The 26,409-nt window shown below is 42.2% G+C and overlaps 2 protein-coding genes across 3 annotated transcripts in view; one reads left to right on the forward strand and one right to left on the reverse strand.

Moving 5' to 3' along the window:
• LOC139551754 (sarcoplasmic/endoplasmic reticulum calcium ATPase 2-like) overlaps positions 1 to 16,892 on the reverse strand; it is a 41,916-nt gene extending 25,024 nt beyond the window's left edge. Inside the window, exons 1-5 of the mRNA XM_071363065.1 lie at positions 16,222 to 16,892; positions 14,085 to 14,102; positions 13,910 to 13,992; positions 8,589 to 8,693; positions 1,278 to 1,416 (exon numbers count right to left, since the gene is read on the reverse strand). Of these exons, the coding sequence (XP_071219166.1) occupies positions 1,278 to 1,416; positions 8,589 to 8,693; positions 13,910 to 13,992; positions 14,085 to 14,102; positions 16,222 to 16,339 (463 nt within the window). The 5' untranslated portion in view covers positions 16,340 to 16,892. The remainder of the gene's footprint in view (positions 1 to 1,277; positions 1,417 to 8,588; positions 8,694 to 13,909; positions 13,993 to 14,084; positions 14,103 to 16,221) is intronic.
• A 6,351-nt stretch (positions 16,893 to 23,243) lies between these two features.
• Positions 23,244 to 26,397, forward strand: LOC139551755 (pseudouridylate synthase 1 homolog). Of its 2 annotated transcripts, none has more exons than XM_071363067.1 (6): positions 23,244 to 23,450; positions 24,243 to 24,475; positions 24,580 to 24,717; positions 24,909 to 25,011; positions 25,324 to 26,021; positions 26,221 to 26,397. In XM_071363067.1, exons 2-6 carry the CDS (start codon positions 24,278 to 24,280, stop codon positions 26,257 to 26,259), a joined length of 1,176 nt encoding a protein of 391 aa, XP_071219168.1. In that variant the 5' UTR covers positions 23,244 to 23,450; positions 24,243 to 24,277; the 3' UTR covers positions 26,260 to 26,397. The 2 variants fall into 2 exon arrangements, with proteins under 2 accessions (XP_071219168.1, XP_071219167.1); XM_071363066.1 differs by having other exon boundaries at positions 23,259 to 23,730.
• The last annotated feature ends 12 nt before the right edge of the window (positions 26,398 to 26,409 follow it).

Here is a 26,409-nt window from a genome sequence, read left to right on the forward strand (position 1 = left end):
CGTGTAGTGCAAAAATGTACATTGTGTCATGTACCTACATTATATTAGGTATGCAAGTCAGCTTTGACATTGGTCTTGCACATTGGCGTTAAACTAGACATCGGGGCGATACCGATGTTGGCATTTTTAGCTATTATTGGCCCATTCCGATATGTTCACTAATATATAATTAGGGATGCACAATCTATTTATATATAAGGGATGGATGATGTATGACATTTGGAAAGGTGCCCCTGTCTATATAAAAAGGTCCCACAGTTGACAGTGCATGTCAGAGCAAAAACCAAGCATGAGGTCAAAGGAATTGTCCATAGAGCTCCAAGACAGGATTGGGTCGAGGCACAGATCTGGGTAAGGGTACCAAACATTTCTGCAGCATTGAAGGCTCCCAAGAACACAGTGGCGTCCATTATTCTTAATTGGAAGAAGTTTGGAACCACCGAGACACTTCCTAGAGCTGGCCTGACGAAACCAAGATTGACCTCTTTGGCCTGAATGCCGAGCGTCACATCTGGAGTAAACCTGGCACAACCCCTACGGTGAAGCAGGGTGGCGGCAGCATTATACTGTGGGGATGATTTAGCGGCAGGGACTGTGAGACTAGTCAGGAGAGAGGCAAAGATGAACAGCTCAAAATACTGAGAGATCCTTGATGAAAACCTGCTCCAGAGCGCTCAGGACCTCAGATTGGGGCAACGGTTCACCTTCCGACAGAACAACGACCGTAAGCACACAGCCAAGACAACAAAGGAGTGGCTTCGGGATATATCTCTGAATGACATTTAGTGGACTAGCCAGAGCCCGGACTTGAACTCGATTGAACATCTCTTGAGACCTGAAAAGAGCTGTGCAGCGACACTCCCCATCCAACCTGACAAGAGCTTGAGAGGATCTGCAGAGAAGAATGGGAGAAACTCCTCAAATACAAGTGTGCCAAGCTTGTAGTGTCATACCCAAGACTTGAGGCTGTAATCACTGCCAAAGGTGCTTCAGCAAAGTACTGAGTAAAGGTCTGAATATTTATGTAAATTTGAAAATTCTAAAAACCTGTTTGTCATTATGGGGGTATTGTGTGTAGATTGCTGAGTAAACATTATTTTAAAATCAATTTTGGAATAAGGCTCTAATGTAATAAAATGTAGAAAAAGTCAAGGGGGTCTGAATACAGTGTACAGGGGTAGTCATGTGTGGGGTTGGTTGACAACCAAATCATCAGTTAATAGCCAGTTCCTACAGAGAGGTTTGATCCACCACTCAGTGTATTAGAAGCATCTTACCAGCCACCTCCACGATGTCCCCTGGTACAAGGTCCCTGGACTTGATCCTCTGCACACTCTTCCTGTCCTGCCGGTACACCTTGCCCATCTCTGGCTCGTACTCTTTGAGTGCTTCAATGGCGTTCTCTGCATTTCGCTCCTGTAAGACAAGCCACCAGATCAATATTATTCAGAGATAATGTTAACTTTACGTGTGGGTTGATGACAAGATCCCACACAGAATTTAGAGATGGTTCAACGATGGGAATGATCACTTGAACAGTGACCCTCAAGCTGAGAAAGGAATCAACCCCAAGAGAGAAGTGTATCCCACAGCAAATCATTGAATATTGTAAGACAGAAATATCACAGTATTTACAATGCTAATCTGTGGATCTCTCATCATACACAAAATAAAAACAATAGGACCAAAAGGAAAAAAATGGCCATTACATCTAAAATTGAGCCCCTAATCAAGTGTAATGAAATACATTCCTGGTTTGTTCAACTGGATTGTGTTTTTAACATATTGTAAGCTTAACGTCAGTCAGTGTGCCCTCAGATATGGCTGAGGACTGGTGTACCCAGCCAGCGATCTGCTGACCTTAACCCTCTGTGTGATTACTCCCTGAGGGACAGTCACAGGCAGCCAGCCTGATAGCACTCTGGACAGGTGAGGGCGATACGGCCGAAATATATCAGGGTATAAAAGGTTTTTTTTTTTAAATAAAAAAAATTGTATGACGGTATTTTTAGTTTTTGAATAATAAAAGTTGTACATTTGCTTTATGAGTAGTGAGTGATCCTAGGGTGCTTTATGAGTAGTGAGTGATCCCAGGGTGCTTTATGAGTAGTGAGTGATCCTAAGGTGGCAACACATACATTCTAAGAGATTTCAATGAGTCCTTCTCCATTCTGATTGGTTTATTACTGTTCAATTCAAACAAAATACATTTCAGCACTTTAATCATTTCTGCATTTCCTGCACTCAATTGCGGTGGTGGAAAAAGTACTTGAGTAAAAGTAGATACTTCAGTAACTTTCTATTAACGTAAAAGACACATCGTAAAAAACTTGAGTAAAAGTCTAAAAGCATTTGGTTTTAAATATACTTAACTATCAAAAGTAAAAGCATAAATTATTTAAAATTCCTTATATTAAAGCAAACCAGATGGCACCATTTCCTTTTTACAGACCCAGGGGAATACTCCAACACTCAGACATAATTTCACACAAAGCATGTGTTTAGTCAGTCCTCCAGATCAGAGGCAGTAGATGACATGGGATGTTCTCTTGAGAAGTGCGTGAATTGGAACACTTTCCTGTCTTGCTAAGCATTCAAAATGTAACGAGTACTTTTAGGTGTCAGGGAAAATGTATAGAGTACAGTATTTTTAGTAATGTAGTGAAGTTAAAGTAAAGTACAGATACCCCACAAAAAACAACTTACGTAGTACTTGAAAGTATTTTTTACACCACTGCTCAATTGAGAATTTCCACACTGCCAAATCATTTAGGATTTATTTTTAACCAAATGTTGCAATTGCGATTTAAAGCAAAACTATTGGAATCATGGAAATAGAATGTTTATTGTAATTCTATAGTTAGAATATAATAGTGGGCACTTTAAATACAGTGTTGTTTGAGATGAAAAATGCCAGGGAGGAGTTATTGTGACAGGGTAGGAACTAAAGTGTTGATAAGTGTTTCCTAGGGGACCCTATAAGCTTTGGCTATATAGCTAAGAGAGAACATGCTATCTCATGTTGCAAACATATTCTTGCTTTGCATAATCCTCTGATTTAGAAGATACTGTTGCACAAACATGCTAATTTAGGTCTACACCATCACTGATTTTATCAGCCTCTATTAGCTAGCTACGTTTGCTCTTAGTCGCTAATAGCTAACTAGCTATTAACAGCTAACAATTAGCATCTCACAAGATTTAGGACAACTTGCTAAGGAAAGACAAACTACCTGATGTAAGAAACACAAACTAACAGTGTGTCATAGAACGCTAGTGGATTTATATTAAGAAACAAAGTGACCCAAACCGGTCCCTGCATCAATACCGGTATATCATAAAATACGGTATACCGCCCAGCCCTAGGTCAGGGTACCCCCGCTTGATTTTCTCATTGGATGGGAACATGGAAACGTCTTCGTTAAAAACACAGAGGGCAGGGTGAGTGTTGTAGGTTAACAGTTGTCGTTGTGGGCATTGATTGGTCCAAGGCACCTCTATTGAAGTAGGGTAGAAATACAAAGGGTATTCTGAACATGTGTCATCTTCACCTCCGCCGTCCCCAGTCAAGCTGACGGATAACGGCTCTTCTCTTGCATAACCCTCAACAGGGGCTAGAGAATAAATTATAAAAACTCAGACATCACAGCTTAGCAAAGAGGGACAGAATGTCGTAAAGCATTTCACAGAGCCACACACTGTACTGAGCGACTGAGGTGTGTTCAACGGCAGTGTAAACTGCGTAACCGATTGTTCACAAATAAGAGCCAAGAGAATGTTGCGAATTACAATGTGTCCTTTTGAAATGTGGGTAATATACACTTAGAACAACACCACAGGGTTCTATGTCTAGACAAAAATGTCATCCTATTGTTTGAGGAATATCTCAGAAATGCACAGGATGTAAAAGCCATAAGGCAAAAAATACTGCTCTATACTAAACTCCAGTGGCCAATGACACTATTGACCAAAAAGGTACAACTAAAACAGACAGACTGTATGAACCTGCTTTAATGGGATTCCCTCAGACTGTGAGTAGACAAGTACCCAACAGGAAAAAAAATTTAATTTAAAATAACCTCGCCACAACCTTGGCCTGTGCCTCAAGAGATTCATTGTCAATCTACCTCACAAATCTAAATTTAAAAAAGGTGATGAATCTAGATGTCAAGAGTGAAACACAAAATGCTATGATAGTAAATGTTTAACATATTCCAAATGTGCTGTTGACCCATCACTTCCACCCTCCTACACTAACTGGTCTGTTTCCGCCTCGCTTGCCGAGACGTCCGGCATTATTCAATGTCCTTTTAAATATTGCGTTGCCAGGCTGATGCTAGGGAGTCCCTGTGCCCCACGAGCAGGCCCCACTCCAGGATGATCCGCTCCTGCCTCTGCTCCAATTTGGATTGAGAAAAAAAGAGGGGGAGAAAAAAAAGAGAGCAGAAAGCAAGGTAATTAGGCTGTGTGCCTCCAAGCCTGCTCCTTCCACCAAGGTGCACACGGCCAAATCAATAATCCACTCCTCCATGACCTGCCACATTATCCCCCTGGGCTAAGCCAGAAGACCAGGGGAAAGCACACGCAGAGGCATACCAGTACAACCATACAGGTTGTGCCATTCAGGGATAAAAAAAGATATAAAAAATGACCCAAGACTGAGGGAGAACTTGGTATGTGGTAGGGGAGGGGGGCTGGGGTAGGCAAAGGCTTCAGGCCAGTCAGGGTAATGAACGCAGATGAAAATAAAACCAAGGAGAAGAAAGTGGGACGAGGGTTTCAGGGTGACCTCTTCTCACTCTGCTCCAGGCCCGGGGCTCCAGTGGGATGCATGCTCTATCTTTAGCCTGGATGGGGAGAGTTATCTAGACCTGGAGTTTTACATTGAAAACCATTCATATAGGCTAATCCTTTTTTTCCTCATAACTGAAGTTTCACTATACAACTCCATCCCCATCTAGGGATTTAAAAAATAATAATAATAATGCACCTGGCTGGCAACACCATCACACAGCCATGATTCAACCGACTGACTTCAACTTCTAAACTAAATAACTAAGGTTTAAAATGTGGATAGCTACATGCCCAGTGTATAGCTTCATTCTCCTGTTTCACAGAGGACAGAAGAATAGCCTCTGGTTCAGCTCAAAGCTTGGATCTATTTTTAACTGTCTTTTTGTTCATGGCATTTTCTCTCCCCAAGGTTTGAAGGATCGTTTGGACAGGCAGACGAACTGGCCAGAGGACGTCCATGGGGATTCCTCCAAACCCTCTTCCTGGCATCCAATCCCTGCCTTGTTCATCAGGAGAACCAGCTCAGTGGCCAATCACAGGCAAATAATGGTAGTCACTGACTGTAGTGACCCAGAAGTCTTGTCATTACACCAGCAAGGGAAAAAACATCTTTGCTACCATGTGTCTATCATTTCAGTTTCAGTCACACAATCAATTCACAGTGAAGGAGGCAATCATTTACATTTGAGTCATTTAGCAGACGGTCTTATCCAGAAAGACTTAGTGCATTTAACTGTAGATAGGTGAGTAGAGATGTGCTTCTTTCCCTTTTATGATGTGATTTGCATCTAAATACATGGGCTCTGATACAGGAACAATACGTTTTAGTTTGAAACGATGCGATTCACTATTTTTACATAAACATTAATTTCCCATTATAAATTACAAACTGCTGCTGGTGGAGCTGAAGAGCCGGGCCTCTCTTAGCTGGATTTGTCTGAGCTGACAAGTGTGCGTAAATGTATGTACCTGAGCCGAGCATTTTCACAGATTAAGTGAATGAGCTAGTAATGAATCAATATTTATCGTTTTCAAATTAGCTATGAAATAGCCAATGAATATATAGCACAACTAGGGCTGTTGCAGTGACCATATTACCGCCACACCGGCAGTCATGACCACAGTAAAATTTCACGGGACGTAATGGTAACCTTCCAGCACTCTGGAAATGTGTTGGTAGTACCAAACATATAGTTGCTAATGGCCTGGTACTCAGGGCTCTAATGTCCCTCCCTCCAGCAGGTCCTAATGGCCTGGTACTCAGGGCTCTAATGTCCCTCCCTCCATCAGGTCCTAATGGCCTGGTACTCAGGGCTCTAATGTCCCTCCCTCCATCAGGTCCTAATGGCCTGGTACTCAGGGCTCTAATGTCCCTCCCTCCATCAGGTCCTAATGGCCTGGTACTCAGGGCTCTAATGTCCCTCCCTCCATCAGGTCCTAATGGCCTGGTACTCAGGGCTCTAATGTCCCTCCCTCCATCAGGTCCTAATGGCCTGGTACTCAGGGCTCTAATGTCCCTCCCTCCAGCAGGTCCTAATGGCCTGGTACTCAGGGCTCTAATGTCCCTCCCTCCAGCAGGTCCTAATGGCCTGGTACTCAGGGCTCTAATGTCCCTCCCTCCAGCAGGTCCTAATGGCCTGGTACTCAGGGCTCTAATGTCCCTCCCTCCATCAGGTCCTAATGGCCTGGTACTCAGGGCTCTAATGTCCCTCCCTCCATCAGGTCCTAATGGCCTGGTACTCAGGGCTCTAATGTCCCTCCCTCCATCAGGTCCTAATGGCCTGGTACTCAGGGCTCTAATGTCCCTCCATCAGGTCCTAATGGCCTGGTACTCAGGGCTCTAATGTCCCTCCCTCCATCAGGTCCTAATGGCCTGGTACTCAGGGCTCTAATGTCCCTCCCTCCATCAGGTCCTAATGGCCTGGTACTCAGGGCTCTAATGTCCCTCCCTCCATCAGGTCCTAATGGCCTGGTACTCAGGGCTCTAATGTCCCTCCATCAGGTCCTAATGGCCTGGTACTCAGGGCTCCAATGTCCCTCCATCAGGTCCTAATGGCCTGGTACTCAGGGCTCCAATGTCCCTCCATCAGGTCTTAATGGCCTGGTACTCAGGGCTCTAACTACTGACATCAATGCAAATGAAAATGGCATCAAAGCAAATGAAAATGGCATCAAACACTTATCAAAACAGTATGTCTTTTGAAAACTCACCTCACTGTGATTGAACGTCTTTCTTCAAATTTATGAACAGGTTGAAACAGTGAAAAACATGGTCACTGTGGATGTTTCAAAGCCTAACAGAATGAAATGGACAGCGCTTTCGAAGGTGATGTTTCATTCAAAAATTCCAACAAGCATAGAGTTTATGCATACGCATAGGTCTATTTGCCCAAGCCTGAAAAAAAAACTAAATTAAAATAATGATTGTGCTGTTATACAAAACATAGCCTACCGCATTTTACGCACAGCAGAAAAATAAAATAACTGTTTTAATGAAATGTTTAGTTGCGCCATTTTTTTATGATCAATGTTCCTTAACAGATTTCACTACGTTTCCCCAAGCACGGGGTAAATGCAGGAACAGGGTTGGAGAGCCCATGGCACAGAGAGTTTGGGCAGAATATAACCCGTTGTGCAGCAAGTGGCGGCAGGCTCCTTAAACAGTGGTTGATGCATGGAGTGAAATAACCGGAGTGGTCTGAAAAACAAACCAGCTGGAAAGCGGCCTCCAGTTACTATTCAAGGTCATATGGATATCTTTTCCCCTGCCCATTTGATAAATGGGTAATTCTAAATCAAAACAAATTTACTTATTTAGTAAAGACCTGATTAAATGTAGAGGTGAAAATATTAACAGCGTGTGCAGCCTGAGTCATGGAACAGAGTGCAAGCTTTTTTTGCTACTTTCTCACAATCATCAATAGCCTATAGTAACATTGTGCATCCCATATACTGTAGGTTTTGATTTCTAGGACATTCTGAGGTTTGTATCATTCAACTCTAAAGTTCCCAAATAACTAAATCCAGCATATAGGACCTGTTTCAAATGATCACGTTTACACTCAACATAGCCACTCGCTCTGTAACGGGAAAAATATCCTTTCTATTTTATTCAGCTAAGTTCAATTATATTAAAATCATAATATGAAATAATTGCATGGGACTTAAGCATATCTTGTTTGCTAAATGAACAAGCCTATAGACATGGCACATAGCCAGATAACATAGAGAAAAATGTATTTCAGAAGAACAGAATATGAGTTTCTTCATGTTTCTTTAGACCTGCCTAAAACAAATTGATTAATTGTGATGGTGTATATTAAATTGATGTACACATTATTTTTTTTAACATGCAGATGTTCCAAAGGCGCGCATCAGCGGCTTGTATGCGTGGAGGCCTGGAGATGCTAAACGTGTTTATGTTAATTAGCAGTAAATTACCGTGAGACCGGCAGTCTTTTGCATGACAACCAGTTGACACATTTTCATAACCGCCCCAGCCCTAAGCACAACTTTGGCAGTTACATGCAGTTTGACACAGAGGACATCTGTCACTAAATATGAGGTATTTTCGTACGGTAAACAGAACGTAATATGAGCAACAAAAAATGTGCCCTGGAATTGGTTCAGACCTATGTATGTTATATGGCCTGGAGATGTGGCCTGATCACATCATAAGCTAGGTCTACTACAATCAATTAACAATTACTGTTCGGGTAGGACGGTAAATCCAACCCCAAAGAATAACTAAGCTAACCATATTAAAAGGAAAATGTTTTAAAAGATCTGCTTACCTGCCAGACACCCACAATGGCATTGGCTATAAGAATCAGCAAAATTACAAAAGGCTCAACAAATGCAGTGATGGTCTCCTCTCCTTCCTCGAACCAGGCCAGCACCTAACAGGAGGAAAAAGAGGCAGACGAGTCAGACAGCAATACATGCATAACAGATTTAGACATATTGTGCCCTGCATTACCAGATATTAACATCTCAATCAGATATCAGTTTTAGGATGTAGAGGAGATTAGTCTTGTAACGATACCAGCATTTTTACTACGATACCAGGTTTGGTATCACGATACTTGTAAAATAAATAACTGCCACATATGCATAAATGAATCAATTACACAAATCCTACTATTCATTTGACTTCATTTTCACCAATCTAACAACTACAGCTCCAATGATATGGGATTTTTGGGTCTGATACCGATTTTAGGGAGGCAAAAGTCACCGATTCCCAATCTGTTGAGATGGTATTTTTCATTCCACTTGTTAAAAAAACTAAAACAAGTTGTGTTCCAAAGGATTAACAGATACTCTAAATGATTCCTATACACAAATTAACAGAATCTTGTATTTGTAGTTTACATGAACCACCAAAAAGCAACTGCATCTATAAACACAAAAACACTTGTTCAGTTTACCTTAGGTACAACTTAAATATTTTTTCTACGGCAGTGGATAAGAATGCAGCAGGGTTGATGCTGAAGCATCACAAGCACACTAAACTGTCTCAAAGTACATCTGAAACTGCACTGTTTACAAACTATGCAGTGAAATACAGTAACATGCACTTCATAATGAAACCACTATTGAGTAAATTCACTAGTGCTTTACAAGTCAAAGGTCATGTAAAGAAACACTATGGCAACCTCGCAATAAGAGCTTGTTATTTAAGCGACTTAATTTGTAAGTCGCTCTGGATAAGAGCGTCTGCTAAATGACTTAAATGTAAAATGTAAACAAGCACACGCTGGCTGTGAACCCAGCAACACTGCTGGTGCAGTACACGTATAAGAAAGTGTATTGTGGAACAAACAGCTGACTGAAGATGTGACTGCCGGGCAGTCAGGCAGTTCCGTTTGTTCCCACATAACGGCATCTGTCAGAAGATGATGCACGTTGTAAAGTTACCTCTAACATGACAGTTGCCATCCGTTTAACAAATCGTGGCACTCATCCCCAAAAATATAATGAATACATCATTTTTATAAAAAAAAATATATATAGCATATATATACATTTTTTTTTTCATGGGGAACTGCAGCTATGTGGCAACAACGCAAATTTGTGCTGTGACGTCATCGCGGCCAGGGCAAAACAGAATCTAGCGACTTATCAAGCAGCCAATAGCGACTCAATGAACAAGAGAGCAGTGCACTAACCACAGCAGAACAAAAACTGCGTTATCATGAACACATTGTGCCATTAGCAAGAACTTCACTACGCTAGCGAGGAGGGCATATCCAGCATTGAGTGTGTGAACTGACGTTGTTAGCAGATATTTCGTTTCATATGGATTGATTTGAGACTGGTCAAGCTACTCACGTGGCTGACGTGCGTAAAACATTTAAACGTGTTAACCCTCGCAAGGCTGCCTGCCCAGACGGCATCCCTAGCCACGTCCTCAGAGCATGTGCAGACCGGCATGTTTACGGACATATTCAATCGCTACCTATGCCAGTCCATTGTCCCCACATGCTTCAAAATGGCTACCATTGTTCCTGTACCCAAGAAGGCAAAGATATCTGAACTAAATGACTACCACCCTGCAGCACTCACTTCAGTCATCATGAAGTGCTTTGAGAGGCTAGTCGAGGACCATATCACATCCACCATTCAGGCCACCCTAGACCCACTTCAGTTTGCATACCGCCCCACTAGGTCCACAGACGATGCAATCGCCATCACACTGCCCTATCCCATCTGGATAAGAGGAATACTTATGTAAGAATCCTGTTCATTGACTACAGCTCAGCATTCAACACCATAGAATCCTCCAAACTCATCATCAAGCTGGAGGCCATGGGTCTCAACCCCGCCCTGTGCAATTGGGTCCTGGACTTCCTGACGGGCCACCTCCAGGTGGTGAAGGTAGGAAACGTATCCACTTCGCTGACCCTCAACACTGGGGCCCCACAAGGGTGCATGCTCAGCCCCCTCCGGTACTCCCTGATCACCCACGACTGCGTGGCCATGCACTCCAACGCAATCATCAAGTTTGCAGACGACAACAGTAGTGGGCTTGATTACCAACGAGACAGCCTACAGGGAGGAGGTGATGGCACTCAGAGTGTGGTGTCGAGAAAACTTCACTCGACGTCAACAAAAGGATATGCTCGTGGACTTTAGGAAACAGCAGAGGGAGCGCAACCTTATCCACATCGAAGGGACAGCAGTGGAGAACGTGGAAAGTTTTAAGTTCCTCGGCGTACACGTCACAGACAAACTGAAATGTTCCACCCACAGACAGTGTGATGAAGGCGCAACAACGCCTCTTAAACCTCAGGAGGCTGAAGAAATGTGGCTTGTCACCCAAAACCCTGACAAACTTTTACAGATGCACAATCGAGCGCATCCTGTCGAGCTGTATCACCACCTGGTACGGCAACTGCACCGCCCTCAACCGCAAGGCTCTCCAGAGGGTGGTGCGGTCTGCACAACGCATCAACGGGGGCAAACTACCTGCCCTCCATGACACAGGAAGGCCAAAAAGATCATCAAGGACAACAACCACCCGAGCCACTGCCTGTCCACACCGCTACCATCCAGAAGGCGAGGTCAGTAAAGGTGCATCAAAGCTGGGACTGAGACTGAAAAAACAGCTTCCATCTCAAGGCCATCAGACTGCTAAACAGCAATCACTAACTCATGGAGGCTGCTGCCTACATCGAGACCCAATCCACTTTAATAAATGTACCACTAGTCACTCTAAATAATGCCACTAAAATGTTTACATATCTTATATTACTCATGACATTTACGCCACCAACTGCACCTTGCCTATGCCACTCAGACATCGTCATCCATATACTTATGTACATATTCTCATCTTCAGATCTATGTGTATTAGGTAGTTGTTGGGAAATTGTTAGATTACTTATTAGATATTAATGCACTGTAAGAACTAGAAGCACAAGTATTTCACTACACTCGCATTAACATCTGATAACCATGTGTATGTTACCAATAAAATGTTATTTTAGCAAGCACATTAGCTAGCTATCTAACTTTCGTGCACATTTTGCAGCAGCTCAGGCATTCAGGAGCGGAGTAAATGTGTCTTAAATAAAAGTTGTTGCCATTTGAACGATTATAAAAATGGTGAGCGCGGTCATTTGGCTGACATGACCATCATCCAAAACTCCATGACCGTCACAGCCCTAGTTGAACATGCTACTGCTAATAACTGTAGTAGTTCAAATTCAAAGCACCCCACAACTCTGTCCTGTTCAGGCACCCAGTCTCTGGCTAAGCATTCAGTCCTCTCTGAACAGCAAGCGACTACTCTTTGAAGTGGTGTTCATTTCCATAAAGTCCTTCTCAGCCACTGAAATCGGATGCATAGATTTTAACCAGCGCAGTTTGAATGACCAGATTACATAAGAGATCAAATCAATCTGATGAGGCCCAAACATTTTACCTCACAGAAATGACTCAGAGAAATGGAGGGTATAATTGTAGATATACTGACAACTGCACATCTCAAACTAGTCTACACTTCAGGGTTGGAGTGGTAGCCTCCCTCACAACAGTGTTCATAAAGGCCAAGCTTGATCTTGATTGCTGTACAATGCAATGACCACTTCATTGAATGAGGAGGTTAAATAGCCACACCCTCATTCTATAAGAGCGTCTGCTAAATGACTTAAAATTTTGATGTCCCCGACAGTCAATCAATATACAGGGAGGAGATGGAAGAGTTCTACTCTGGTCCTCGGGCAGCGGAGTACACTACAAAGGCCTTGGCATCATTAACTCAGAGCCCAACTAATTAGCCTTGTCAAGCTCTGGCAATAACAGTCAATAATATAACGACAATCATTTGAGCTATGAATAGCGGATTGAAAGCCTTTCACTACTGCGCATTAGTAAATGTATTGAGCGTAATGAGTTTGTCCCAATTCAGCAAATCTTCCCCAGAGAATGGGAGAGGTCTCTAAAACTATTTCAGAACAGGGACAGGAGTAACTTGTCCGCTCAATCAGAATCTAGGCCAGAACCAGAAATGTGTCACAAGTTTATCCTCATCCGAACACAGCCTGTCAAACATGAACAGCTTGACAGCTCAAGCCCGCCCGGGACTTGTTTATGTGATCTGCCTAATACTGGATGTGATTTACAGGCTAGATTCCTGACCATCATCACCATGTGTCCTTGCTGCTGGTGATATTTACAGCAGTGGCATTGAATATCAGCCAACCAGGCAACAGCAGTGGTTCTCAAAACTCTCCTCAAAGACCCCCAGCCATTCCATGCATTTGATCTATTCCAGAGCTAGCACACCTGATTCAACTTGCCAACTAATCATCAAGCCCGTGACTTTGTGAATCAGGTTAACTAGTTGAGGGCTAAAGCCAAACAAAATTGTGAAACGTCTGGGGGTCCCCGAGGAGAGGTTTGAGAACCACTGAGCTACAGGAAGGGGTAAACACCCCTACTCTTATGATAAGTGCCATGGGATCTTTAATGACCACAGAGTCAGGACACCCGTTTTATGTCCCATCCAAAAGACGACACCCTACACACTGCCCTGGGGCATTGGTACTTTTAAACATAGTAAAGGGTGCCTCCTAATAGCCCCCCCCAACACAACTTCGAGCAGCATCTGGTCTCCCATCCAGGGACCGACCAGGACTACACACACCCCTCATTCCAATACTGTAACCTAAGACGTAATGACAGACAAGTAGGAGCAATAACAAATTACTCCTATAGTACTGGACAAATGCCAATTCATTATATTTTACACCAGAATAGTCAGATTCTATATAAATCCATCATGAGGCTGGCGCTGTGGGCATCAGGCCTAATGAAAACCTAGGGGATTGGTGGCACACGTCGCACTGAATGTGGATCTACCATTTGCCTACCAATCGCCCAGCGCGCCGTTGACATTTTCTGTGCAATTCTACATGTAAAATTTGTTCACACGTACTCTCTGCAGGCAAACGCCATTGGTGTGTTTGAACCCTAAAGAAAACCCTATTGAGTATGGTCTGCCTTACAGGAGATTTGTGCGTGCCCCAATTATGTTCATACTTATTCTGGACAGATATGAAACTTACTAGGATCCTCATGTGCCTGAATTGAGTCATGTTATACTTACAAAGGATATGCAGGCTGCAAGAAGAAGAATCCTCACAAGCAGATCTTCAAACTGTTCAACCACCAGTTCCCATAAAGATTTTCCTAAGAGAACAAAAGATAGCATCCAAATAATGGGATACCTTCAAATGTGGCTTTGAAGACATAACTACCCAAAAAATAAACAATTTGCTTACCCTCCTCAGCAGGCAATTCTGCGATTCATCCAAGGGACACCACACCGAAAATAGAGAAGTGAGAAAAATGTTACGTGAAACACTCTTTATGCCACTTCGATACCAAAGTGACTTATTTGTAACAGGTTAGAACTTACGCAGCAGCTTAGGATAAGGGTTAGTGAAAATGCTCTGGTAACCTGCTACGAAAATCACTGAATCAAAGTAGCGTGAAAAGAGTGTGTCCCGGAATATTACGACAGAACTAGCTAGCTGTGTTTCTCAACCATATGTGCAGTACCTTCAGAAAGTATCAGCCTTAAATATTTCACATTTTGTTGTTACAAACTGAATTCAAAATGGATTAAACCGATCTCACCTATCTCCACACAATACACCATAAAAGTAAAAACTAGTTTTAAATATTTTGCAAGTGAATTGAAAATTAAATTCATAAATATCTAAATGTACATAGGTATTCACACTGAGTCAATACATTAGTCACCTTTGGCAGCGATTCCAGTCTAAGAGCTTCGCACACCTAGAATGTACAATTATTATTTGTTTTCAAGCTCTGTCAAGTTAGTTGTTGATCATTACTTGACAGCCATTTAAGTCTTTCCATAGATTTTCAAGTCAATTTAAGTGTCAACTGTAACTAGGCCACTCAGGAACATTCAATGTCATCTTGGTAAGCAGCTGCAGTGTATGTATATATTTGGCCTTGTGTTTTAGGTTATTATCCTGCTGAAAGGTGAATTTGTCTTCCAGTGTCTGTTGGAAAGCAGACGGAACCAGGTTTCCCTCTAGGATTTTGCCTGTGCTTAGCTTTATTCAGTTTATTTATATCATAAAAACTCCCTAGTCCTTGCCGTTGACAAGCATACCCACAACATGATGCAGCCATGTTTGAAAATATGAAGTGTTACTCAGTAATGTGTTGGTTTTGCCCCAAACATAACGCTTTGTATTCACAACAAAGCTTTTTCTTCATAAAGCAATTTCATAAAGCAATTTCTTTGCCAAATGTTTTGCAGTTTTACTTTGGTGCCTTATTACAAACAGGATACATTTTTTGAATATTGGTATTCTGTGCAGGCTTCCGTTACACTCTATAAATAAGTTTGTATTGTGGAGTAACTACAATGTTAAGCCATCCTCAGTTCTATCACAGCCATTAAACGCAAATTGTTTTAAAGTCACCAGTGGCCTCTCATTGTGAAATCCCTGAGTGGTTTCTGTTCTCTCTGGCAACAGAGTTAGGACACCTGCATCTTTGTAGTGACTGCATTGATACACCATCCAAAGTGTAATTAATAATGTCACCATGCTCAATGGGATATTCAATGTCTGCTTTTTTTGTTTTTACCCATCTACCAATAGGTGCCCTTCTTTGCGAAGCATTGGAAACCTTCCTGGTCTTTGGTTGAATCTGGGTTGAAATTCACTGCTCAACTGAGGGACCTTAAAGATAATTACATGTGTGTGGTACAGTGATGAGGTAGTCATTCAAAAAAGCATGTTAAACACCATTACTGCACACAGAGGGAGCCCATGCAACTTACACATTTTTACTCCTTAACGTATTTAGGATTGCCATAACAAAAGGGGCTAAATACATTCCAGCTTTTCATTTGTACATTTCTCTAAACATAATTTAACTTTGACGTTAAGGGGTATTGGTTATGACAATCTCAATTTAATCCATTTTAAATTTAGTCTGTAACAACAAAATGTGGGGGGGGAAAGTCTCAGTCGGTGTGAATACTTTATTTAGGCATTGATACGATGTCGAGTTTCTCAACTCCAAGATGTACAACAGAACGAACGTTTTCCGGGGGGAAAAATCTAAAGGGAAATTACACCTAGATAGATATGTTTTGTTCATCCAGTCCACGTCTAAGAAATAAGAATTGAACATCGTTTAGAATCGGCAGATCATTACAAAATGTGGAGCATTTTGTTTCAGTTTACTGAATTAATTTCAGTCTTTTTTCCCCCTTTTTTTACACAGTCATTGTCTGTCAGCCTGAACATGTTCGTGACGTCAGCAATATTTTTTCAAGCATGCCGGCTGCTTAAGAATGCTAGCTAGCTAACAGGCCGTGCACCGTGTTGCCAGGAAAGGGATATCACATTTCAAAAACATGTTACTCACCATTAGGTCCCCATTTTTCCCGCTGCCTCTTCACTTGGTCTACACCTAGACCTGTGCTTTCGTTCACGTTGAAATGACTGTAAACTTCCTCCACCGTCTTTGTGTGAGCGTTCGCCATGGTGAGTAGCCGCTCGAATAAACACTAGCTAACTTAGCTGCTTACGTTAGCTAGACAGCTATCTAGATAGTTAATTGAAGAAACCTCAAGAACCCCACTGATTCTTCACTTTTACGTCTTCCCCCAACTCACGCTGTCGAAAATGCAGAACAATCTCGAAATGTATGTTATCCCAAAAACGTCTTTAGCTAGCTTAATAACCTCACATGTAGTAAAAAAAAACGGGCTAGTGTAATGACTGCGTTAGCCCTCCTCGCCACTTGTTACTAGAGCAATGCCTTACCCCCTCAAACTCGCCGGTTACAACGTTCCAGGCACAACAATGAAATACGGATAATTCATAGCTACCACCATCAAAACTATTTCATTTTTAACGGAGCAATAACTTAAGAAGACATGCGTAGTAAGTTATTGCAAGACGGTAGGTCTGAAAGTGCTGCTTTGGTGGATGTCCGCAGTGTGTTCCTTCTTGTGTGCTGCCGCGGATTCACTACTATCACCATCTGCACCAATCGCATTTGTCCGCTACCAGTTCGCATGCTCCGAATACTGCGCTCGGTGTCCGCATGTGGAATGCGCTTATTGGCTGGAGAGATTCCGGAAATCCCTTTTTCTTCCAGATCTTTCTCCGGTGTCTCTGATCAGCTGACTCCTCAAAGGAATATATATATACAATGTACAATATATATATATATATATATATATATATTACAGCCCATTAAAATAAATGATGTGGTATTATTGATAGCATTAATATAACAGCAATATTTTAAAGAGCTAGTAAAAACTAGAATATCTGTAAAGTCTTGGCATATCACTTCAACAGAGGGGGAAAAAACACAAGTAGATAGGTTTATACGTGTCTATGTAATTTAGGGATTTAAGAAAAGTGAACATCTTATCTTGAATGCTCTTTCTTTTCTTGATTTAGCATAGCCTACTACAGCTGACAGCTAGTATTAATCCAAACACAAGTGTACGAAGGTCAGCAAGACACAAATCAATAATACTATCAAAATCACATTTGCTCGACCCATTTGATAAGAGCCCAGTTGAAAATCCATGTTATGTTGGAAAGCAGACCTGAATTGTGAGCTATGATTCAGATAGGTCAGTTATCTATTGTTTGTACAGGATGGTTGCATTGGTGGACACCAGCATGACATTGTGGGACTGATAGGCTTCTGGAGGTCAATGGCATCTTCAGTGTTTTCATAATAGCTTGGTCCAGATTATTTAGTAGAATTTGTGAGAATCCCTCAACGCTGCCTGAAGAAGATTCTTGTAGTTGAAACGCGTTGCAGTTGTATGTACTGATGTTATGTAAACCATGGGCTGATCTGCTCCTACTTACAGTATATGTATTCTTTGTCAATATTATCAGTAAAGTTTTCTGCGTCGTACTGGCCGCCTACTTGTTTTCTTTCTTGAGAATCCCTCTAAAGAGTTAATTGTTCATGTTAAATGTTAATTTATTCCCTATGAATTAACAAAAATGTAAACCGTTGACTCTGCTCATGTGAGTCATTGACCTGTCACTTCTCCCTCACTCACAATAGTCGTTCTGCCAATTCTGGACATGAGAGGCTGCCTCCTCCATTCAAGGTCACGTCAGTCAGATGTTAAATAGTTCCTCAGCCTCCCCAGTGTGAGCCACTACAGTGAGGGAAAAAAGTATTTGATCCCCTGCTGATTTTGTACGTTTGCCCACTGACAAAGAAATTATCAGTCTGTAATTTTAATGGTAGGTTTATTTGAACAGTGAGAGACAGAATATCAACAAAAAAATCCAGAAAAACGCATGTCAAAAATTTTATAAATTGATTTGCATTTTAATGAGGGAAATAAGTATTTGACCCCTCTGTAAAACATGACTTAGTACTTGGTGGCAAAACCCTTGTTGGCAATCACAGAGGTCAGATGTTTCTTGTAGTTGGCCACCAGGTTTGCACACATCTCAGGAGAGATTTTGTCCCACTCCTCTTTGCAGATCTTCTTCAAGTCATTAAGGTTTCGAGACTGACGTTTGGCAACTCGAACCTTCAGCTCCCTCCACAGATTTTCTATGGGATTAAGGTCTGGAGACTGGCTAGGCCACTCCAGGACCTTAATGTGCTTTTTCTTGAGCCACTCCTTTGTTGCCTTGGCCGTGTGTTTTGGGTCATTGTCATGCTGGAATACCCATCCACGACCCATTTTCAATACCCTGGCTGAGGGAAGGAGGTTTTCACCCAAGATTTGACGGTACATGGCCCCGTCCATCGTCCCTTTGATGCGGTGAAGTTGTCCTGTCCCCTTAGCAGAAAAACACCCCCAAAGCATAATGTTTCCACTGCCATGTTTGACGGTGGGGATGGTTTCTTGGGGTCATAGGCAGCATTCCTCCTCCTCCAAACACGGCAAGTTGAGTTGATGCCAAAGAACTCCATTTTGGTCTCATCTGACCACAACACGTTCACCCAGTTGTCCTCTGAATCATTCAGATGTTCATTGGCAAACTTCAGACGGGCATGTATATGTGCTTTCTTGAGCAGGGGGACCTTGCGGGCGCTGCAGGATTTCAGTCCTTCACGGCGTAGTGTGTTACCAATTGTTTTCTTGGTGACTATGGTCCCAGCTGCCTTGAGATCATTGACAATATCCTCCTGTGTAGTTCTGGGCTGATTCCTCACCATTCTCATTATCATTGCAACTCCACGAGGTGAGATCTTGCATGGAGCCCTAGGCCAAGGGAGTTTGACAGTTCTTTTGTGTTTCTTCCATTTGCGAATAATCGCACCAACTGTTGTCACCTTCTCACCAAGCTGCTTGGCAATGGTCTTGTAGCCCATTCCAGCCTTGTGTAGATCTACAATCTTGTCCCTGACATCCTTGGAGAGCTCTTTGGTCTTGGCCATGGTGGAGAGTTTGGAATCTGATTGATTGATTGCTTCTGTGGACAGGTGTCTTTTATACAGGTAAGAAACTGAGATTAGGAGCACTCCCTTTAAGAGTGTGCTCCTAATCTCAGCTCGTTACCTGTATGAAAGACACCTGGGAGCCAGAAATCTTTCTGATTGAGAGGGGGTCAAATACTTATTTCCCTCATTAAAATGCTAATCAATTTATAACGATTTTGACATGCGTTTTTCTGGATTGTTTTGTTGTTATTCTGTCTCTCACTGTTCAAATAAACCTACCATTAAAATTATAGACTGATCATTTCTTTGTCAGTGGGCAAACGTACAAAATCAGCAGGGGATCAAATACTTTTTTCCCTCACTGTATGTACTGGCTCCTACTGTAATGTTCAGACCACCAATAGTAAATGGCTTGGATGAAACCCCTACTCTACAGGAAGATGATAGTCAGAGAGTGGAAAGGATACAGTAACAGCTACCTTGCACAAAGTAACCCACTTTCAACACAAAGCAAGCAGTGGATAGTATTTTTGGTTGGTAGTACATGTTCATTAGGGAGTAGGATATGACGTGTCTGTGCTTGTATGTAGTTATTTAGGTGTCTAGGAGCCTCACTGTCGTCATGACATCACTTGCCTATCTGTCTGCAATGGATTCCCCCCAGATACTGGTATTATTAGGGCTGTGAGAGATAAGTCCCACGGCCTGATAGATATGGACATAGATTCAGCACAGGTCACCCCATTACCCATAGGTTATCTATGGTCATATCAGTGTCTATTAGCAGGCAGCTAAAAATAATACCTGAAATGATGTTGCAGAGTCCCGTAAAGTTCTATTTCATTCTGTTTCATTGACACGAGGGGGCAGTTTCCTGGACACAGATTAAGCCTAGTCCTGGAATAAAAAGCAAGATCAATACACAATTTAACATGCTTTTTAGACCAGGATTAGGCATAATTTGTGTCCAGGAAACTGCCCCAAGAAGTCTAGTCTGTACAGAATGTTGTGTGTGAGAATATTGCCTTTGAAAAATTGAGCAGTGATGATTGACATTGGTCCCTGGTTGTGAGTTATACAGGGGTGTGGACTGTAGTAAGAGATGGTTTCTGTCTCTTGCAGCTGGCTATTGTCTGCTTGAGATTGTGGTTATTTATAGATACTGTGACATGGTTCAGCTGATGTGGGGTTGTTATGACGATCTGCCAATTAACTTGTCCCAGACCCTTTTTGAATTGGCAGTAGATGTTTAATGCACATTACTCTAATACAATGTAAAGGTTAATTAAAAGCTAAAGGTTATTGGTGTCTTATTGATGTTCAAATGGAGTGAAATTCATCATAAACAGTGAGTCCCCAGGATCAGTGTTGAGAGACACAGACACGCTGACTGTTGTAGATTTCACATCACTGTAAAATATCATGTCATGGCCATTATCTCAACAAACAATTGCCATCTGTTAGGTGAGTTTACTTTGCATTCTAACATTATCGAAAACCTTTCTGTGATTGTATTTGACTCTGGGAAGAAATGTACATAGACCGCTGCCATGCACGTTTGATGGAATTGAGCCCTGTGACCCTAACTCTTCAATGGGCATATATCTGTGCTAATCTACTGCACTCTAGTGGACATAGATAGTGCATGAAAATAGGGAATAATAGGCATCCAAAAAGTGTGTACTGGCAAATAAACATTTATTAAGATGCTTTTGTTTAAACTGTTTGGTAACAAATATTGAAGTGAACATACCGGTAGTAAAGATTCAAAGGTAACAATAACAAAAACAACAAATCCATTGGGATTTTACATCCCTTCTACAGAGATTGGCGAAACAATCCAAACCATAACACAAGTCATCACAGTTCACTAACACGTTTTCCTCCTTTACAGAAACCTTTAATGGTAGGATCTTCATTGGTTCAGCTTTGTATAGAACTAGGCCTATGGATATATCTTCCCAATAAGTAGGTATTGGCTCAGTATTTTAGGTTTTAAAGTATGGAGGTGCTCTTTGTGTGGAAGACCATAAAGGACACCTCCCTTTTGTCCAAGTCCAGACAAACCCTGATCCTCCCAGGTTTCTGCTTTATTCTTGTAGCTCACCATCAATCTCCCCTACAACCTAATGACTAGCCTTGTAGTTCTCTTTAGAATTGTCTTTCCTTTCCTGCTTATGGATTCACTAGCCACTCCTACCAACCAGTTGACATTGTGCCCCACCTCCAAGTCCCAACAATGAGTCCCAGAGGTGTCTTCTTCTTCGGTGGAACAGGTGTCTTCTTCGGTGGTAGTCCCAGAGGTGAATCCCTGCGTACTCTTTTTTTCCCTCTTCCTCCCTCAGAGCGGCTTGCCTGGCATCCTCTTCCTCTCTCAAAAAGCAGTGCAGCTTATTGAGCTCCTCTTTTATCTATTTTCTATTTCCTGAACCAAGATGTGAGACGCCATTTTGTTTTCTCCTACATAATTTTTCTTCTTTCCTCCTGGCTTTCTCCACAGCTGTCTACCACTGCATTTTTTTGCCAGGTCTTTTGCACTTTATCCTCCCTTAAAAGTACCTCCCTCTTCTGCCCCACCAAATTCAATACAAGAAAAATGACAGTCCATCATTACTTTAAGACATGAAGGTCAGTCGCAAAAACCATCAAGCACAATGATGAAACTGGCTCTCATCAGGACCGCCACAGAAAAGGAAGACCCAGAGTTACCTCTGCTGCAGAGGATAGGTTCAGCCTCAGAAATTGCAGCCCAAATAAATGCTTCACAGAGTTCAGACACATCTCAACATCAACTGTTCAGAGGAGAATCAGGCCTTCATGGTCAAATTGCTGCAAAGAAACCACCACTAAAAGACACCAAAAAGAAGAAGAGACTTGCTTGGGCCAAGAAACATGAGCCCGGTGGAAATCTGTCCTTTGGTCTGATGTAGAAAATAGTAAAAATAAAGAAAACCCCTTGAATGAGTAGATGTGTCCAAACTTTTGACTGGTACTGTATATATATATATATATATATATATATATATATATATATATATATGTGTGTGTGTGTCCAGTTACGACATATACATATATAAGCATTTTTTTTTGAGGGGGGGGGGGGCACAATAGACAAAAAACAGCAGGAAATCGGCTCCAATTGTTGTATTTTTTTAAAGAAATCTGTCCCCAAGTATTCCCACACATAATAGAGAAGAAGTGATCATATACAAATTTGAGCACAGTTTGAAATGATTCTTTTAGACAAACATTATATCTGTTTGGGCTTCTTGCTGTCAATTTGCCCTCTACAAGTTATTTGTAATTATGTTCCAGCCCCCTGACCAGCCGCTCAAGAAAAAATCAGACTGCGACTGAATCTAGTTGATGATCCCTAGTGTAAACTGTAGGGGTACCCATGGTGCTGGTGATCAGAGATGCCCAGTGAGAGAAAGGCAGGTTGAGGTTGCCAGGATCAGAGTAGTGCAGAAGGTGTCATATGCTAAGGCAGGGAAGAGAGAAGTAGTGGAAGATGGGTCCAGGGTGAGGGATCCTAAGAGCATCCCTGTGAGTAGGCCGAAGTCAATAGAGAGTGATAGGAATAACATGTGCTTCTGTAAGTTTTAGCATTTATAGCCATGGTTGTCAATTGTACTGTAGAAATTAAGCGAAAGTCACAGAAATAGAGGTTGTTGTGGCAGCAGCAGAGAAGTACTTGGGATTGCGAGGATTTGCTGCAGAACATCTGCAAGGGGTGTTGAGTGGTAGTGTAATGTCCTCTCAGACCATTGGTCTGGAGTAGGACTAGATAGGGTTGAATAGTGAGGTGGGTGGCGTTTGTTGTTGTTGTTGAGAGGAGTAATAGATGCCAGGGCAATTTTTGTATTATCATATCAAAGAATATAATGTAGCTAGACCGTTAATGGCCTCACACACCAGTACAGTAGGTGGTGGTGTATGCACCTAAAAGTTGGATGCGATCTGCCAAACAAATCCCAAAGAAGAAGAAGAAGAAAATGAAGAATAGTCCTGTTTGCCACAAAGCCACACGAAGAAGAAAGGTCAAAGTTGATCTTGTCCATGTGTGTGTGTTGGTCAGCGGTAGTTAGCGAGCTACTTGTAAAAGGGTTTCATCTTGCATTTTTGTGATTGTACAAATGTCGTAACTGGATAAACTCCTGACTTTGTGCTATAAGCAAGGCGTGTATTTAACGATTGTTCGTGGATCACTCGTGAGTCTCCTGCAAATGATTTGTTTCGTCTTATAGCAAAAGTGTTATTGCTTGTCATGGTAGCTAGCTAGCGAACCATAGGAAATGTCTTGTGATAAAGCTAGTTTAGTTAGCTAGCTATCGTTACTGATTCAGCTAGCTATCTCCTAATTTTGTTCTTCAGAACTTTAACATTATCATAAAGCTTGTTAAACTTCTTAACATTCAATGAAGACATGAGCAATGCAGAAAATTCGCGCCTTGATAGGAAGTCCACGAGTGTTGAGTATCAAAAGCAACGGTAAGCCTAATTTAGCAAAATTATCTGACTAGTTCGGAGGAAAGTCGATTTGAGTATGTCATCGATATTATAGTAGCTGGCGTTCTAACGTTAACTCGTGTTAAGCGGTCAAGTAATGATGACCATTTGTTGGCACCTCCTCCAGGTAACGTTAGTCCTGAAGATCTGACATTATTGGAAGGATGTCACCTGTAGTGATTAACCGTATTGTATTTACATATCCATACCTTTTAGATTTGTACCTACCCACCTTCACCATAGTACCTATGGTGACGGTTACAAGTATTGATTTCAGCCCAAGGCTGGATTTAATTTCAGGAAGTTGTTCCCTCCCGTCTGGTTATCTTCACTCCCCTTATCTGAAAATCATATCTGAGATCAAGGAATTGTATATGTGTAATAACTAGGTGTGAGTGCACACTTACCCTGGTAGTGAATGAACAGGGCTGAAATGTCATAACTTGAATTAAATACATCCCTTCACTCACTAGCTATTTTTGTGTTTTTATCAGGTTGGCTTTACAAGTGTGCAGGGATAAGGTGGATAATGAGTGAAGAGTCAGGGAATGCGCAGACCAAGCCACTGAAACGAGTGGAGGAGGGAAATGGCGAGTCGGGTGAGAATGGGCACATCAGAAAGAAGCTTAAGTCTGATGTAGAACAGACTGGGGATGAGAGGAAACACCCCAAAAGAAAAGTGGTCCTGCTTTTGGCGTATTCAGGCAAAGGTTACTACGGTATGCAGGTTGGTATTAACCCTCTTAATCTTTCCATGAATCGTATCCCATTGAGGGATGTTTTTAAACAAAATTGCTACTTTCTAAATTCTTAATCTGTTTTGTGTTTCAGAGAAATGCTGGATCTTCCCAGTTCAAAACCATTGAGGATGAGCTGGTTACAGCACTGATTAAGTCTGGGTGCATCCCAGACAACCATGGAGATGATATGAAAAAAATGTCATTCCAAAGATGTGCAAGAACAGACAAGGTATGGGAGACAAACATGGAAAGGGCTTAGTTGCTGTCTGCATAAATGCGTCCCTTGAGCAAGTAGTCTTGCATACCTGTGTTTTATACCTGAAGTAATGGAATGCACAGGATAAGACATGCACTGTGTGTGGCCTCAAACACAAATGGATTATTACCTTGCTTTGTGATGAGCTCAATTTGTTTTGTCAGGGTGTTTCTGCAGCAGGTCAAGTGGTCTCTCTAAAACTATGGATGATTGAAGACGTAAAGGAAAAGCTCAACTCCAATCTTCCACCACAGATCAGAGTGCTGGGTGAGATCGCACTGCTTCCAGTTAAAAGTGTTGGAGATAAGGCTAAACCCTTCACAAGGAAGCCCATGGTGTCAGAATTAAGAATATGTTTTTGAAGTCTAGGTGGTTGCTTTTGGGAAGTCATTGATTCCACTTTTTGTGAAAATATGTTGGACGTGGGATGACAATGGAGTTAATGGTTTCATGCTGTTTATTCTGCTTATTGTCTTGAATATATACTTTTTTTTTTTTATTATCTAAAAAAATAACTTGGGGCGCTTTGGTTACCAGTGTGGTTCCACATAGTTTGTGATATTTTTTTTGTCCCGGTAGGTCTGAAACGAGTGACTGGGGGCTTCAATTCTAAAAACAGCTGTGATGCCCGCACATACTCCTACATGCTCCCCACTGTGGCCTTCGCCCCAAAAGATTATAGCACTGAGAATTCCGCTGCATTCCGCCTGGAGCCAGAGACACTGCAGAGAGTAAACCGTCTGTTTGGCAGCTACAAGGGCACTCATAACTTTCACAACTTCACCTCCCAGAAGGCCGCGCGGGACCCCAGCGCCCGCCGCTACATCACAGAGATGACCTGTGGCGAACCCTTTGTGCGTGGCGGCGCTGAGTTTGCTGAGATTACCGTGCGTGGCCAGAGCTTCATGATGCATCAAATCCGGAAAATGATTGGCCTGGTGATAGCTGTGGTGAAGGGCTATTCTGGGGATGAGGTGTTAAAGCGAAGCTGGGGCGAGGAGAAGGTGGATGTGCCCAAGGCCCCCGGGCTGGGCCTGGTGCTCGAGAAGGTGCACTTTGACAGGTACAACAAGCGCTTTGGCGGGGACGGCCTCCATGAGTGCCTGGAGTGGACTGAAGAGGAGCAGGCTATCTTGGCCTTCAAGGAGGAACACATCTACCCCAGCATTGTGGAGACTGAGTGCCAGGAAGGGTCCATGGCCAGCTGGATGGCCACACTGCCCATACACGACTTTGAGGCCACTGCAAAAGGGGCTCAGGATAAGGACAGGGGGCAGGTGGGTGAATACAACAGAATAATATTTGCCAGTTCAATTGTCAGTGGTTGTTTTTGTAAGTCCTACAAAATGTTCAACATTAGTAGCTTAATCATCAACTAGGAGCAGTTCACACTGAGGAGTCATAAAACCTGCTGTCTTTTTGGGAGATGCCATCACCCTCTTTTTTTTTTAACCCATAAAATGTTTCAATTTTCAGGATGATGATGAGGGTAATGGTTCAGATTCTGCACTTTGAAGTCTCCAGCGAGTAGAAAGACACCCTTTGCTGTATCTCTCAAGAATGAGCTTTTGTTTTGCTATGGAAAAGCTTTGTCAATAATGCCACTGATTTTACATAATACATTTGAATAAACATTTTGTTCTTTCATTTAAACCATTGAGCGTG

This window comes from Salvelinus alpinus, chromosome 24, assembly GCF_045679555.1.
Source record: "Salvelinus alpinus chromosome 24, SLU_Salpinus.1, whole genome shotgun sequence".
Classification (NCBI taxonomy): Eukaryota; Metazoa; Chordata; class Actinopteri; order Salmoniformes; family Salmonidae; genus Salvelinus; species Salvelinus alpinus.

Coding starts and splice junctions, on each gene's coding strand:
- LOC139551755 (XM_071363066.1), top strand. CDS start 23,673: ATGCAGAAAATTCGCGCCTTGATAGGAAGTCCACGAGTGTTGAGTATC. Junction 24,476..24,579: donor AAGGTTACTACGGTATGCAG/GTTGGTATTAAC, acceptor TTTGTGTTTCAG/AGAAATGCTGGATCTTCCCA. Junction 24,718..24,908: donor GATGTGCAAGAACAGACAAG/GTATGGGAGACA, acceptor TTGTTTTGTCAG/GGTGTTTCTGCAGCAGGTCA.